Consider the following 15,873-nt stretch of genomic DNA (forward strand, 5'->3'; position numbering starts at 1 on the left):
TTTCATTTTGGGTCACGGAAGACAAGAGGGACAACAGGAAGGTTAAAATAGCCTAATGATTTTTGCTCCTTTCTTTGTTTTCTCCTGGCCTATTTCCAAAACATTTAAACTTATTGCTCAAATAAACACAGAACTGCCAGCTAAGGTTGTCAGGAGTGTTTCCAAGGTGAGACTCAAACCTGCTCAATATCAAAAACATTATGTTGAGAGTTGCCTACACAACAAAATAGGTTACTTTTGTCTGTCATAAGTGGATTTAAATGTCAGTTTATAATCATGTTTGCTGATTCGGCTTCCCAAAGGCAAAACAATAGACATTTTGTCTTGTAGGAGTATAAAAGTACGTGTAGGCTTAAAACTAATTAAATCTTAAATCTTCTAATTAAGTATGACACTGAGCTACACTGCAAATACAAGGATCCTTGTTCTAATTTCTGGTCTGGGCTCTCCCCTGACACCAATTTGCCTTGGGAGACCCTACCAGTGCAACTCAAAGTATCCATGGCAACAAATCCCTTTATATATATATATATATATATATATATTTTTTTTTTTATAAAAGTTCACATCTGTTCAAACAAGTGAAGAATTTTAATACAACAATTTGTTTTTTTAATTGATTAAATCTTTGACAATTTTAGTTTTGATTGCACCCAGAGAAAACCAATGTATGGACAGGGAGAACAACTCCAAACAGAACGGCTTTCAAGGTAATTGGTTTCAGTTGAAGCAGCAGAGGCATGACCGACCACAGCTGAAAAGAACCTGGAAACTGTGGACTTCTTTTTGGACGATCGGGCGATCAAAGGCAGATGGCTTCTCAGAGACTTCACAACAGCATCATTAAAAGATGTAGCTGATGCCATTGCAGACTCCAGCAGGTTTTTTTTTTGGAGAAACTTCTTACAAAGGTCATTAAATATGGCCTTGCTGATTTTTTTCCTTGTCATCGTTAATGTTGCCAGTAGAGTCCTTGACGCTTTCCTCTGGGGATTTGGAGAGTATTTGTATTAATAGAGCATCAATGAGGTCGCTGATCATTTTCACAGTTGCAGGAGACGGACTACCAGCTGACGGTGGCGATGCATCTTCTTTTGGTTTCTCCTTACATACAGCTACATTAAAAAGATGAACAGGAGTTGGGCAAGATTGTGTTGTTGCCTGCTCGTCTCTGGCTTTAGGGGACTCTGTCCTGATGACGCCGATTTCCTCTGGTTCCTCGTGACTGAATTTGGACTTGGGAGTCTCTGGAACACATCCTGGTAGACAATCTTCAGAAATTTCCTCGATAAACTGAGATGATCCTGAACCCTGTTTGAGGTTCAACAGGAAATTTGTTTCTCTTGTCTCCAATGCCGTCTCCAGCTTTGTCTTCATTTTTTCAAATTGATTTTGGGCACACTTGAAAAAGTTGGTTTTACAAACTGTTTTGTTGGCATTGATGGTGTCTCCTGAAGCTACAGCCTGTAGCCTCAGACAGGAGAAAAGCCCCTTCTGTGATGTCTGGTGACTCTCCAGAATATTTGAGGAGAATGTCATTCACAGCTTTTGTTGCTGAGTGCAGAGATCTGAGACTTGATGCTCGGATTGTCACATTGCTCTGGTTCCTCCTATAAATATTCAGTCTGCACACACAGTAGCTTTTTTTTTTTTTAGATAAATGTCTGATTATGTAAAAACATGATTTCTTGTTGTAAATAGTTTACAAAGATAGCCTATTTTCTTTCCATTTCATCCAGTTTTCTGTAAATAAATATGTATTCATCTGTATCTTGCGAGTATATGTTATTGTTTCACGTTATTGGGATATTGAATGACTTTCATACAAATTTAATTGAAATACATTTGGAGATAACATCACGAAGTAAAATGTGGCAGATTAAGTCCTCATCTCTGCTCTGTGAATACGTGAATTACTTAATAAAGGTTACTGATAAACTTTGCTGAATGTCACTTTATAAATACATGTTTTCCTTTGTTGAATACTGTTGACACTATGATAATATATAGTCCCAGTACTTGTTGTTTTATGAGCTGGAAGAATCTTTTCATTCAGACGTCAGTTTTTCTTCTGTATTCCTGACTGAATCTGCAAACTGTATGTTTGAATGATGAACGAGTCTTATTCTTCATTTCGTATGAGAGAAAAAAAATAAGATTTATGAGCTGCTTTCTTTCATATGCTTGTTAAATTGTTCTTGTATTAGCCTGTCCCTGTCTGTCTGAAAATAAATATTATTATTGTTGGTAACTATTAGCTACGTGTCAGTTCACACGTTACTTTTAGATCCATTTCATCAACATTGAGACCATTAGTGTCATTTGCGCTCGTGAAACATAATTATTCTTGAAGCAATTTTCAATTGTTAAAGATAAAAGCCAACTCAAGTCCAACTGTGCTCATCAAGTGCCGTCTCACCATCACATTCCCCACATCTGGAGCAGAGGGTCGGGTCGGACTGCTTGCTGCGGACCCTGCAGCAGCTGGAGTACAGGGTGACGCCTGGATGTGGCAGGTAGCAGGATTCTGGAAAGATATTCTGCCTGAATACAATGAGTCCTGTTCACCATGTTAACACAGCAAACTGATGAAATGATCATAATCGGTTGTCCTCACAAATACACTTCAGACATTCTGTAAAAAGATTCCCAAACGTCCTCTTAAATATTGAGTTTTCATTTTTTTTTAAGGTTACTACATGCGGCACTGACATTAAACTGAGCGCTGAGATGTATCAGACACAGTTGTTCAGAGTATAAGACACATTTATTTTACACCACAGGAACCCAAATTCTTTCCGCCGAACGGCCAAAAATGAATGCGGATGGAGGGCCACGGGCCAAAAATAAGTATTTGTTATGTGAAATGACATTTCTAAAAATGTTATATATTTTACAGAACATTAAAATTATATATCGAAAATAATATTTCAAAATAATTAAAATACTACTCTTTAATCTGCAGAAAGGATTCTCAAAAACAGTCATTTTGCCACTTTTTTCCCCCAAATGTTCTCGTCAGTGTGACGCTGCCTCCATCTGTCATTTTGAATGACAGCTCCAAATCAGTGACGTAGGACACACTACCAGCACATGAGCATCAGCAGGAGAGAAAGACAACACAATCCTTCTTCATAGATGAGATGCAGGTCAATGTAATCTAATGGGGAAGCTTAACAGCACTCTGTACATTGCCGGAAACTCGCGATATACTTTTTATTTACTTAAAATTAAAATTTACGGTTCATCGTTATCACGGTTTAGATTTTTCAAGACTTAAGAGAATAAGCACGAGCTGGTGGGCCAAAACAAATAAGGTGTGGGGGCAAACTCGGCCCGGGGGCAAGATCCATTTCACATTTATTCAGAACGTCACATGACCATAAAAATTGGCTGAACAAACAAGCGTAAACGTATAACACATTTTATTCACATTTGTTATTGTACAAGATACAACGCTTGCTGCAGTCAGGGCCCTGCAACACATCCAGATGGCGAAGCGACGTTGGCGCTGGAGAGGATTGTCTCGATACTCAGAGGTAAGGCTGGTCTGTGGACAGCAGTGGCTCTTTGTACACAGCACCCGGCGTCACTGGAAGCTTTGGGACCTCAGCAACTTCACTGGACGAGATAAATTTCACTTGTCAGGGACAAACACGAGCGTCGTCCAACACAATACCGTGTTGCATCACTTAGCTATTGTAATCCTGCTGTGCTCCTCAGGTTTGCTCGTTTTCCCTCAGATGTTCAACGTGACGGAAACGAATGGATGAATAATTCATTTACCTGCCAGCAGCAAGGGCCTTCCGTGAGGACATCACGACTGTGGCGGGTACCGACTCTCTGCGTCCATCTCTGGTGAAATAGTAGTTGTCGGCGTACTTGTGGCTCGGGCCGACAGCCAGTTTGGGTGGAGGCTGTGTCCTTTCGAAAAAGCATCGGAAAATGGACTTTAGAAATGTCAGGATTTTTCAAGGCTGCATACAGGTTCTGCAACTTTGCTGGAATATTTTAAAACACAAGGTGCTTTCACCCCTTAATATTTTCTCCCCCTTTTGTTGACGTTGAAAATCATTTCTTTCCTTCCTGTCTGGAAGCTTTAGCTTGATCCTAGTCCTCATTAAACCTGACAATCCAGACCAAGGTTTAGGTTGTTTATGTTGTTGTTACACTCTTAACATTTAATCCTTTCAGTTTTTGTTTCACACTGCAATTATGTGAGAGGATTGAATATAATTACACTGACATAAATTCTCAAAGCTTTTTATTTTTTTATATATATATTTTTCACCTATATTCAACCTGATATTTCTGGTATCTCTGAGAACATATTGCCAAAACCGTTCTTAAGAAGAAATGTCCATAATTTTTGAATAATATTCTATCCTATTTCAATGACTTTATTTCAGTTGTTTAAAATTATAAGACTAATATGGCCGTTAACGCCGCAATTATAAATATATTTTCACGCTATTTACATTCAAAATAATGTAAAAAGCACTGTTTTTGTTGGCTTTGTATTTAAAGTGGAGATTTAACGTGTTGCATTACAGAACTACCTAACTGATGATGTATTAAGCAGGGTTTTCTGTACTTCACAGAGCGCTATAAACAGCGTTGTTTTTGACGACCAAAGCAGCATAACATTTTTTGTTTTGAATGTAAATCACGTGAAAATATAGGCAAATTGTGGCACTAACAGCCTCCTATATCAAGTATAGATGACCTGCATACCCGGGCCAGGCAAGTGTGTTTGGCTGCGACGTTATGGGAGAGTTAAGGTGAGGGACCACCTTCACCGGCTGCAACACAACCAATCACAGAAGGGTAGCGTTGAAAGTGTATGCAGACCCAGCAAAGGCTTTTCCCACGGTGAAGTAAGTGGGAACCTTCCCATTATTTTTTTTAATTTTTTTTTTAACATCCAGCACTGATGCTATGCTACTAAAGTTTACACCAACATCTCGGGAGCATACAAAGCTGCACCATCCCCATACCTCGGCTAATCAGACCACCTCTCCCTGATAATGACTCCTCACTCTGTTCAATGGATTCTGGACTTTCTTTCAAACAGAATGTCAGGATAGGGAACCGGACATCGTAGACCACCATCCTGAACACAGAAGCACCGCAGGGCTGTGTGCTCAGCCCGGCCCTCCTCACCCAGGACTGTTCCAACACAATAGTGAAGTTTGCCGACGACACCACTGTGGTGGGACTCGTCTCCAACAACGGCGAGACGCACTAAAGACAGGAGGTCCAACATCTGGCTGACTGGTGCTCGGACAACAACCTGGTCCTGAACACCACCGAGACCAAAGAGGTCATAGTGGCCTTCAGGAGAACCAGGAAGACCACACCCTCTCCACTCTACATGAGTGGGGAAGAGGTGGAGAGGGTGGACAGCGTCAAATTCCTGGGACTCCACATAACTGAAGACCTCACTTGGTCCTTGAACACAACCCACCTGGTGAAGAAAGCCGGGCACAGGCTCTTCTTCCTGAGGAAGCTAAAACAAGCTGGCCTGCCCCCTAAACTTCCGGTAAACTTCTGCAGAAGCACAATAGAAACCATCCTGTGTTAGTGCTTCACTGTGTGGTATGCCAGCCGCACAGCAGAGAACAGGAAGGATCTGGCCCGGGTGGTTAGAACAGCACAGAGGGTTGTGGGGAGTTACCCTCCCTGACCTGAACTCTGTGTATGCTGGCGGAAACATCTGCAAAGACATCACACACACCCGGGTCACTCTCCGTTTGTTCCCCCGCCATCAGGAAAAAGATTCAGAACAATCAAAAACCCGGCCTAATAGGCTGAGGAACGCCAGAGCGGTTGCCTCCCTCATTTTGGTCTGGTGGCAATACACGATACAACGTCATGCCATCGTTATTGCTGCTTTATTTACGTTTATCTCAAATTCTCTTTTCTCCCTTAATTTTTTTGCAATTTATGTGTTCACGCGGCCCTCCGGTCTCATGCCTCTTTATAGCAGACTGGCAGGGGCGCGTGGATTAGGAACAACTAAAACCTAAAAGAACCATTGGATCCATCATTGTAAAAACACAGGTGCAAACGCATCTATGGACACGGCGCGAATCCGACCCACACTTTTTGTGCACCTTCCTTGAGAATTAATTTAAGAAAAAGACGTAGTAACATATTGGTGAATGAGGCTCATTTAGATCCTCATATGAGTGTGAAACTTAAACAGGGTTTAGATGCACAGCTTAAGTTTGTAATGCCTGACCCACCAGTGGCGTGAGGTTAAAAAAAACAAAAAACAAAACAAGACGCGATGTGGTGCAAGCAAAGGTTGTTTTGGGACGTGCGCGGTCTGACACATTTTAAAAAAGACAAAACACCTGACGTAAAGGTGTTGAATCAATTGACAGTATTTTCCTGCGGGAGACTGACGGCGTCAGAGCAGCTTTATGTTGTCGGTAACATGTCACCATTCAGGTCTTTTCTAGCTTTACTTTCTGTGTCAAAACTGATGCGCATTCAACAACAATGTAAATGACACATCACCAACTAAAAGCTCGGTTAACCTTCACAACTTCACAGGTCAGGGCTCTTAATTAAATCTTACCTCTTTGCAATCTCCTCGTACCGCAGCTGAAGTTTAGCTTGCAGGTCATGCTGGAAAAACAAAACCACAAAAGCAAATGTTCAATTCGACCGAGCCCCGCATCGTTAAAACAAAGACTTGATTGCCTCTTTTACACGAACAGCGTGTAACGCGAGCTCCCAACACAGCTGATCGATTGACCGGCCGGCAGCTACGAGCTGGTCAGCTTACACTAAACGTTCCTGTTGTAAAAGTATTACGATAAATAAAACCCACAAAGAATTGATATTATATCCACAGCACGTCCCGACTCCATTTTAGAAGTCTGACCGTGGTTCTGTTGCTTACCCCGGATAAAAGATTTCGCAGTCGCTGAATGATTTTCGTTGCAGTAGCCATGTTAGCTGTCGTGAAGGACACGGGTCTTCTTCTGTGGTGTTCCACGGTTCCGTCACAACTCAGCGACCCCCTGGCGGCCAGGACGAGCAACTGCTGCATTGCAATCGGGTATTCAAGAGGTTTTAGAAAAATGTGAGTTTTAAGTCTGTCACACATGAATACCACTGGAATTCGATTTTTTTTTTTTTTTTAAATCGATTTATTTAAAAGGCAAAAATTCGGTAGTAGTTCAGTAGGAAAGAAAAAAACCTTTATTAAATTCAAAACAAGCTTTTCACACCTGGATTTGGGGATCCTCTGCCATTCTTCCTTGCAGATCCTCTCCAGTTCCGTCAGGTTGGATGGTGAACGTTGGTGGACAGCCATTTTCAGGTCTCTCCAGAGATGCTCAATTGGGTTTAGGTCAGGGCTCTGGCTGGGCCAGTCAAGAATGGTCACAGAGTTGTTCTGAAGCCACTCCTTTGTTATTTTAGCTGTGTGCTTAGGGTCATTGTCTTGTTGGAAGGTGAACCTTCGGCCCAGTCTGAGGTCCAGAGCACTCTGGAAGAGGTTTTCTTCCAGGATATCTTTGTACTTGGCCGCATTCATCTTTCCTTCAATTGCAACCAGTCGTCCTGTCCCTGCAGCTGAAAAACACCCCCATAGCATGATGCTGCCACCACGTTTCACTGTTGGGATTGTATTGGGCAGGTGATGAGCAGTGCCTGGTTTTCTCCACACATACCCCTTAGAATTAACGCCAAAAAGTTCAATCTTGGTCTCATCAGACCAGAGAATCTTATTTCTCATAGTCTGGGAGTCCTTCATGTGTTTTTTGGCAAACTCTATGCGGGCTTTCATATGTCTTGCACTGAGGAGAGGCTTCCGTCGGAAGCCATAAAGCCCTGACTGGTGGAGGGCTGCAGTGATAGTTGACTTTGTGGAACTTTCTCCCATCTCCCTACTGCATCTCTGGAGCTCAGCCACAGTGATCTTTGGGTTCTTCTTTACCTCTCTCACCAAGGCTCTTCTCCCACGATTGCTCAGTTTGGCTGGTCGTCCCAAACTTCTTCCATTTAAGGATTATGGAGGCCACTGTGCTCTCAGGAACCTTGAGTGCTGCAGAAATTATTTTGTAACCTTGGCCAGATCTGTGCCTTGCCACAATTCTGTCTCTGAGCTCCTTGGACAGTTCCTTCGACCTCATGATTCTCATTTGCTCTGACATGCACGGTGAGCTGTAAGGTCTTATATAGACAGGTGTGTGCCTTTCCTAATCAAGTCCAATCAGTTTAATTAAACACAGCTGGACTCCAATGAAGGAGTAGAACCATCTCAAGGAGGATCAGAAGAAATGGACAGCATGTGAGTTAAATATGAGTGTCACAGCAAAGGGTCTGAATACTTATGACCATGTGATATTTCAGTTTTTCTTTTTTAATAAATTTGCACAAATTTCTACATTTCTGTTTTTTTCTGTCAAGATGGGGTGCTGAGTGTACATTAATGAGAAATAAAATGAACTTTTTTGATTTTAGCAAATGGCTGCAATGAAACAAAGAGTGAAAAATGTAAAGGGGTCTGAATACTTTCCGTACCCACTGTATATATATATATATGTTGACTGTGTTTATTGGTTTGTTGTATATAATATATATAGATATATAATGTACTGTATATACTGTGCATTTTATATTTATATTTTTTACTGCTATTTTATTGCTTTTCTATTATTATATTATTCTATTCGATTCTATTATTTTATTCTATTATTTATATTATTATCTTATTGCTTCTGTATGCTGCTGTAACGAAAAAATTTCCCCTCGGGGATTAATAAAGTAAATACCTACCTACCTACCTACCATGTCTGTTGGAAAAATTACTCAAGGGGCTTGGTTCAAAATCAAACACATCGGACATTTTATTCTTGCAAGAAGGAGCAACTTTTTCCATCAATGTCTCAACGATATATAAAGAGAATTATGTCAACGTGGTCAGTAGAAAGATAAAGGAAAAAGTGTAGTGTTTTTACTTTAGTTGTTATCTACCTATATCGAAATGTTTCTTGTGTCACGAAGACATATCATTAGTGGAAGAAGTGTTCAGATCCTTTTACACAAGTAAAAGTACCAATGTGCAAATGCATGTCTCTCCAGTGGCGCAGTCTTTAAGTCATCTTCTTTGGAAACCTGAAGATCCATGGTTCGGATCCACTAGTGGACAAGTACAACTAGCCAACAATGTAGCAGTGTGTGCATGTGATTAAGTATTAGATGCTTCTTGTCTTTGACTGCTTGCAATTTGCTTGGTGCCCGATCATTTCTGCTTGCGGCTATATTTTTTAAAACCTTTTTATACTATACATTGTGTCAAATCTTTATCTTTAAAGTAGTCTAATAAATAATAAGACAAAATCAAACACAACATGTGCCTATATATCAGAGTAAGACGCTTCATCCACCTTAAAACCTGCAAATCATCTCTTTATTTCCCCACATCAGTGCATTGAAACAACACAGTCCGTGACTTCATAAAGTTCTCCGTAGTAAACGATCACAATGTCCACGAGACTCGAACATCAGCGGCGGTCAACGTGAGAAGAGTCAAAGAGAAATACAAAGTTTATTCGTTGCACAAGAGACCACAGTAGAGGGCGGCGACGCCGGTATACCATGCAGTCAAGTACTATAGCTGTGTGCTTGTCTCATGCAGCATGCACTGAACAGAAGAGTCCACAGGAGAACACATGCACATGTACAACAGCTCTGACCTGCCACTTGCTTCTTTAAGAGTACGTTGAACACCGGCTGACCTCTGGCGGCCAAAGTGTTCACCGCTCACTGTGGTGATGGGACACTTTTAGCCGGTGGAGACGAGCACGAGCATGTTTACATTCACATAAGAATCCAGGTTAGTAAAACACATCATAACTTATCATTTTAAATGTGCAGCTTTGAAGTGTATCAGTGATGTTTTGTAAAACTCTGTAGCCTTTTCCGACCGTTGAGTTTTTCCCAAATGTTGAACAGGCTATTTTCGTTCATCTGGCTTGTATTCTTTGTATGTAATAATAAACCCCTTGAGTGATGATTCTTCATTATTCATCCTGCTTTAGCATGACTTTGTAAGACATCGTTCTAATGCAAATATGCACCATTACAAACCCAGTTCAGTGTATACAAGATATCAAAAGTTTCTCCAGCAGCAAAAACAAATCCGCGTTAAACATGTCTCCCTTCTTCATGACATCTAAGAAAACAGGCTACAAAAATCAGACAATAATCTTGCTACTTATGCACATGTAAATATACAAAATGCTTCTCAGTTTGGTGCTTAATTACTCTTCAAGAACAGTTTCTTCAAAACAAAACCAGTTATGATATTTCTTTCATGGTATCAAAGAGGAGAGTTTCATCATGTGCAGCCACAGAATATAAAATGTTTGTACAGTACAAAGCATGTTTGTTCATTGTAAACAATTCTGTCAGACTGCAAAAACAAAACAACTGAGCCGTTCAGCGACGTGACCAGCATTCAGTTCACAAACACAACATCCTGCGAGGTCATCATCACGAGGTTTAAGGACTTGTTGTTGGGTTTTTTTTTCGAGGAGGGAGAGGAGTTTAAGAAACACATCAACAATTCTGATGCTTTATAAACAGAAGACTCAGTCCGTACAAAAAGCCAGCAACAGCCTCTGACAAATAAGACAACAAAGCTCAAAACTCCATGTCAGTAGTGGAAAAATATAAAGTCCATCCAAGCTGTGTGGAAACCCCAACAGCAGCTCCCTCTGGTGCCACAAAAGGTCATTGTGCATATTATGTCCTTCAACACATCTGGAATTATACGCAGCCTCGTTACCAAAATATACATCAATATTTGTACGATAGAAAGACAACAACATTTTGTTCAAAGAAGCCCTGGGTTTGGATTCACTGTAAATGTGTCCCTCTCCTTTTTTCTTTTCTCTTTTTAGCTTATCTTTCACATTCAGTTACAAAACCTATGTCAAAAAATACACGAGAGCACTTTCCCCTCCAATGTAAACATCACTACACAGTTCATAAAGTAGTAACAGGCTGTCTGGGCATGGTGTCTCTCATGCTCGTAAAAAGAACGAAGACAAACGCTACGTTTTTGAAACAAATACTCCCAATAAAACACACGAGGATGCGACAATGTTCAAAATGTGTCATCATGATCGGAGAGGAAAGTCCAAAAATAAATGTTTTAAACAAGCATTAAAAAAGAAAAAGAAAATATAATCCTGTGATTCCCTCTGAAGAAAACAGATCTCAGTGTTTTTACAGCGAGACATAAAGCCGTCCTGCATCAGTGTTCAAATTAGGACTGAAAAAGTAGTCAACGCAAACATGAGTGTGCAACATCCACAGCTTCATGAGGTGTTGTCAAGGTTACGATACCAGTGGAAAATAGATAGTTTAAAAAAAAAAAAAAAAAAAAAAAGTCAAAACGATTGTACTGACATTTCTGTGTGAACATTTATGGCTGGGAGGACTCTGCACTGATATCATGGCACGTAAAACCCTTCAGGTCGGCTTCGGAACAGATTGGTTTTAAAATCACATCCAGGTAGTTTCTCTGTGGGATTATTTGCAACGTTATCCTGCACTGACCGAATGAAAAACAACACTGTGACCGCGAATTCACACTGCAAGGAACATGAGCAACAAGTCAGTGGAAGTACTTCTACTGTACGTAGAAAACAAACAACTAATCAGACAACGCAGAGCTTCTTTTTCACCAGCCGATGTGATTGTTTCATGAACAATAGTTCTCCCTGATGAGTGCGAAATGGAAGAATTATGGCTGCGCAAAGTTTGTCAGGTTCATACAACTCCAGTATTTTTCTCTTGCTGTCGAATTAGGGCTTGTTAGCTTCTATGTTATTCCTACTGGAGGGTGCAGTGCCATGAGAGGCTCAAGTGAAGGACATTAAGTGTGTCCGTGTGTGTTGTAGTTGTGTATTGCAGATGAAACCCAGCTGATTGGAAAATGACATCAGTCATGTTGCTCTCAGTGTGAATCACAGGTCAGTCTCAGGTTCATGAAAATTAACAGCTGCCCAGTTTAAATCTAAACATCCAACATTTCATGTTTTTGATTCGTATTGGTTTTACTATTATCAGCAGATCTTAACGCAATCGTTGTGTGATTTATACTCGTATTGGGTTGTCTTGATCATTTTAACCTGTAAAGTGTCTTTGAGAATCTTGAAAAGCGCTTTACAAATCAAATGTATTGTAATTATTATTAGTATTAGTATTAGTATTATTATTAAGGGGGAAAAAAGTCTGACTTCTTATACCTTTTGGTCCTTCAACAGTTTTGCCCTGCAATACCTCAACTACGTACTCTGTACCGCAACGATTTATTTAAAAAATAGACATTTCTAGAAGAAAAAAATCCATTCCAAAGACATAAAAGCACATTTTACGGATACAAAAATGTTGAGTCTTGGCTGTTCAACCAATAAGAACTTCCCTCTTGCCCTGTTACAATTTCATCAGACTTTACAAATGTAATAAATAAGACCAGAGAGTCTGCAATGCCTGACAACAAATATTTACAATACAAAATTCAAGTAAAATTTTCTCCCGTTCTTTCAGCCAGACAAGTGTGTGAATGAGTTTACAAACTGCAGTTCGTCTGGGGCTGACGGGAAACAACTCCGCTAGAATTCATGGTATTCTTGAAAGACTTAAAAGAAAAGATACGAGCAGTAGAAATAAGCGGTCACTTTCTCTGAGATCCTTTTGGGGGAGTTTCCTCTCTGCACTTGCTCTTCTCTGCTGCTGGTGCAACTGGAGGACCAGTCGAAGTGGTTTCTGCCCGACTGCCACTGCAGTCAGCGAGAGGACGCCCCGTTTGTTGCTGCTGAGATGAAGGGATGCCCATCTCCAGCTCCGGCTTCTCAGTGGAGTCCTCTCCATCTGAGCAGGGCTCCCACTCGTCCTGCTCCTCGCTCTCCGTGGAGCCCTGCACAGCGATCTGGGGCACCAGTGTGAACCTCCTCACCACCGGCACTTCCACCTCCACCTCCTGGCTGCTCTGCGGTCGAGTGACCCTCCACACCATCCTGTGCTGCTGCTGCTGCTGCTGCTGAGGCTGAGGCTGTGTTTGGGCTCCTGGAGCTGCGGTGGTCCCTGTCACCGTGGTGCTGGTTTTCTCCTCTGGCTCGTCAAAGCTCACCTCCTGCACCGCCTCCTGCTTCTTGAAGGAGTCTCGCCGCTCCGACAGGTTGAGCTTCCGCATCACGACCAACTGCTCTGATCGCTCAATCCTTTGGCTGCTAATGTAGCCTCCCAATCTGCTGTGGTCAGCCCCGATGTATGAGCCCCCGTAGGCCCCCTCTACTTCCAGGTCACCCAGCAGGTCCCCCTCACAAAAAAACGGCACTTCCAGCGTGTGCCTGCGGGGGGCGTACGACTTCTTGTCAGCATGATACACTCCAGACAGTTTCTCGGCCGACTGCACCCTCTTGAGCAAAGGAGAACGAGGCGGCTCGGCGCTGCGGGGCCGGACGATGTGTCTGACAATGGTGGGGGGCGACAGGGTTTTTCCGTGGTAGGTGTGGAGGGTTTTGGCAAAGCCTGGCAGCGGGGAGGGCGAGCGCTGTGGGGAAAGCGGCTGGTTGGAGGAGGAGTTGCAGGCCAGAGGCGACGGGGGGATGTTACTGGTCGACTTACGACGGCCCACCTTGGTGTAGCGTTGCGTGCTGAGCTTGGAGCCCAGGCCGTGGAGCGAACTGGGCCGGATGTGTGCGGCGGGGGAGCTGGGAGAGCTGGAGCACGGAGACGTGCTCTGAGGAGAGTTATTGTCTGAAGAGCAGAAATAAAACTCTTATCAAATACTGCACACAACTTCTTTAATATCTAGACTTTAACTGCACACGATCCATGCCATTAAAAGAGGATCACAGTGACAAAAGATGTGCGTAATTAGCGAAATCTCTACTGACTGCTTCTTTTATATCAATCAGAACCATTTCATTTTCTCATCCGAAACCCTGAAGTCACGCTGAACTCACCAAAGCCCTGATGGTCAGGTGCGGGGCTCCGGCAGGGTGTGGAGGGGCCGGGCGAGAGGCTGTGTGTCGGGGAGCCCGGGAGACTCTCACTGGAGGAAACGGAGTGGTGGAGACCTGAGGAGAAGCTGCGACTGCTGTGCATCACTGTGCTCTGCTTGGACAGTTTCTTCAAGATGCTGCGTCGCCTGGGAGACGGACAAGACCAAGAGATGGGATTTATTTTTGTAGCTCTGTCAGCTGTGAAGCAACACTCATCCCCTCCAAAGCATCCAGGATATCAGTCTGTTGGCATCACAACATCAACACGCATGTTAAACTTCACATGGATTTATGTCAGTTAACCTTCTCATACAGGCAACTTAAAAAAAAAAACTCTCCTTGTCGATGTGGCTGCTTTCTCTACGTGACTAAACACAGTTTCAAACACTAGAGGGAGACAAAGGACTGACAACATCCAGCAGTTGGCAACCTCACCAAGTAAACATAGGATGAGTAACACTGCAGAGCTGCAGCGACTGCGAGTAAACAACACGATTCTCACCTGTCATAGTTATCTCTCCTCTTGCTCTTCTTGCTGCGACGAGCCATCTTGCCTTTGTGTTTGGTTTTACGAGCTGGACCGACCTTGATCGACGTGTTCTCGAGCGCTATCGTCTGAAGAGCCACCTTGCTGCCACTCTGCACATTTCATAAGAATGAAAGAATTTGTGTCAAGATAAAAAGAAAATAATACAATTTTTAGGTTAGCTGAGAAGCTGCCGCATTAGTGTGAGCGAGCTCTTGCACCTTCAAGAGCAGTTCTATCATTTCTGGGTGGACCAGGCCTTGAACCGACTCTCCGTTCACGTGGGTGATGAGGTCCCCGGTGCAGAGACCTGCCTGGTGAGCCGGGCTGCCCTCCTCCACACTCTGTAACAACGGTGAGGAGAGGAGTTTGATTTGAGCATTACATAACAACCTTTTTATATCATTCTCTTCTCGTTTGGGTTCACCAAAATAAAACACACAAGTTGGGACACATGACATTTGAAACAAACAAGGACTACTTTAAGTTGTCTGTCTTAAATAGGCAGGTTTCAAAGTGAACACCCACCGACACCATATGATGCACAGTGTAGACGTCGCTGTCGCCCATGTAGACGCGGATGGCCTGCAGGGTGAAGCCGTACTTCTTCCCCGAGGTGTGGATGACGATGGGTGGCCTCAGGCTGGTGGGGCTCAGGGACAGATCACGGTTAGGGGACGAGTCACGGGACGAGGGGTTGGAAGACAGTGAGCGTGGGGAGATGGGACCGGGCTGGAGGCTGCTGGGCGAGTCATCTGAAGCAAACACAGGGTCGTTATTGTAACCGTACAAATTTGACGTCATTACATTAAGTTACAGATAAACACATTCATAACCTCAACCTTTATGATTCTAAACATAGACCTATTTTACTTTCATGTTTACCCAAATTTGTAAGTTGATTTGAGTGACAGCAGGATCCCATTCTGTGTTTACATTTATGGTATTTTGTTTAAAGGTTGTGTGTCAAAGAGCAGTGGCTCATTGTTCGGTTATTTGTCTTCTGCTGGACTTTTCGCTGGTGCTGGCAGCCTCCTGTACCTGTAGTGATGATGAGAGACAGAGCTGAGACGGAGGCTGACTTGGGAACCTTTCCTCCACAGGGGAGCCTCTGTCTGTCCGGCGTCTCCAGCTGGTTACCGAAGCGTCGAGGGCCGGCCAGGTCCTTGGGGGACGAGTGTTTGGCCCCAGTGCTGTTGCTGCGGATCCTGATCCTCCGAAGGTTTGAAACCACGACCTCAGCTACACACAGCGCAGGAAGAAGGGTAAGTCACATGTTAATATGCCTGCTGTTGACAACTGTGGTAT

At 42.9% G+C, this 15,873-nt stretch overlaps 2 protein-coding genes across 7 annotated transcripts in view; both read right to left on the reverse strand.

The window, feature by feature from the left end:
* Positions 1–3,408: 3,408 nt before the first annotated feature.
* Positions 3,409–7,010, reverse strand: ndufa7 (NADH:ubiquinone oxidoreductase subunit A7). The gene is made up of 4 exons (XM_069702315.1): positions 6,914–7,010; positions 6,587–6,636; positions 3,787–3,924; positions 3,409–3,621 (listed from the first exon to the last, which is right to left on the reverse strand). Exons 1-4 carry the CDS (start codon positions 6,962–6,964, stop codon positions 3,534–3,536), a joined length of 327 nt encoding a protein of 108 aa, XP_069558416.1. The 5' UTR covers positions 6,965–7,010; the 3' UTR covers positions 3,409–3,533.
* Positions 7,011–9,414: 2,404 nt separating this feature from the next.
* mast3b (microtubule associated serine/threonine kinase 3b) overlaps positions 9,415–15,873 on the reverse strand; it is a 38,230-nt gene continuing 31,771 nt past the window's right edge. For all 6 annotated transcript variants that reach the window (XM_069702318.1, XM_069702317.1, XM_069702321.1 and 3 more), the window contains 6 exons: positions 15,607–15,807; positions 15,094–15,320; positions 14,787–14,909; positions 14,542–14,678; positions 14,001–14,185; positions 9,415–13,791 (listed from right to left, as the gene is read on the reverse strand). In XM_069702318.1, the coding sequence (XP_069558419.1) occupies positions 12,707–13,791; positions 14,001–14,185; positions 14,542–14,678; positions 14,787–14,909; positions 15,094–15,320; positions 15,607–15,807 (1,958 nt within the window). In that variant the 3' untranslated portion in view covers positions 9,415–12,706. The remainder of the gene's footprint in view (positions 13,792–14,000; positions 14,186–14,541; positions 14,679–14,786; positions 14,910–15,093; positions 15,321–15,606; positions 15,808–15,873) is intronic.

Source organism: Brachyistius frenatus, unplaced genomic scaffold, assembly GCF_029030835.1.
Source record: "Brachyistius frenatus isolate BFR_SWC_R1_liver_20210118 unplaced genomic scaffold, ASM2903083v1 Contig_41, whole genome shotgun sequence".
In the NCBI taxonomy this organism is placed as follows: domain Eukaryota; kingdom Metazoa; phylum Chordata; class Actinopteri; family Embiotocidae; genus Brachyistius; species Brachyistius frenatus.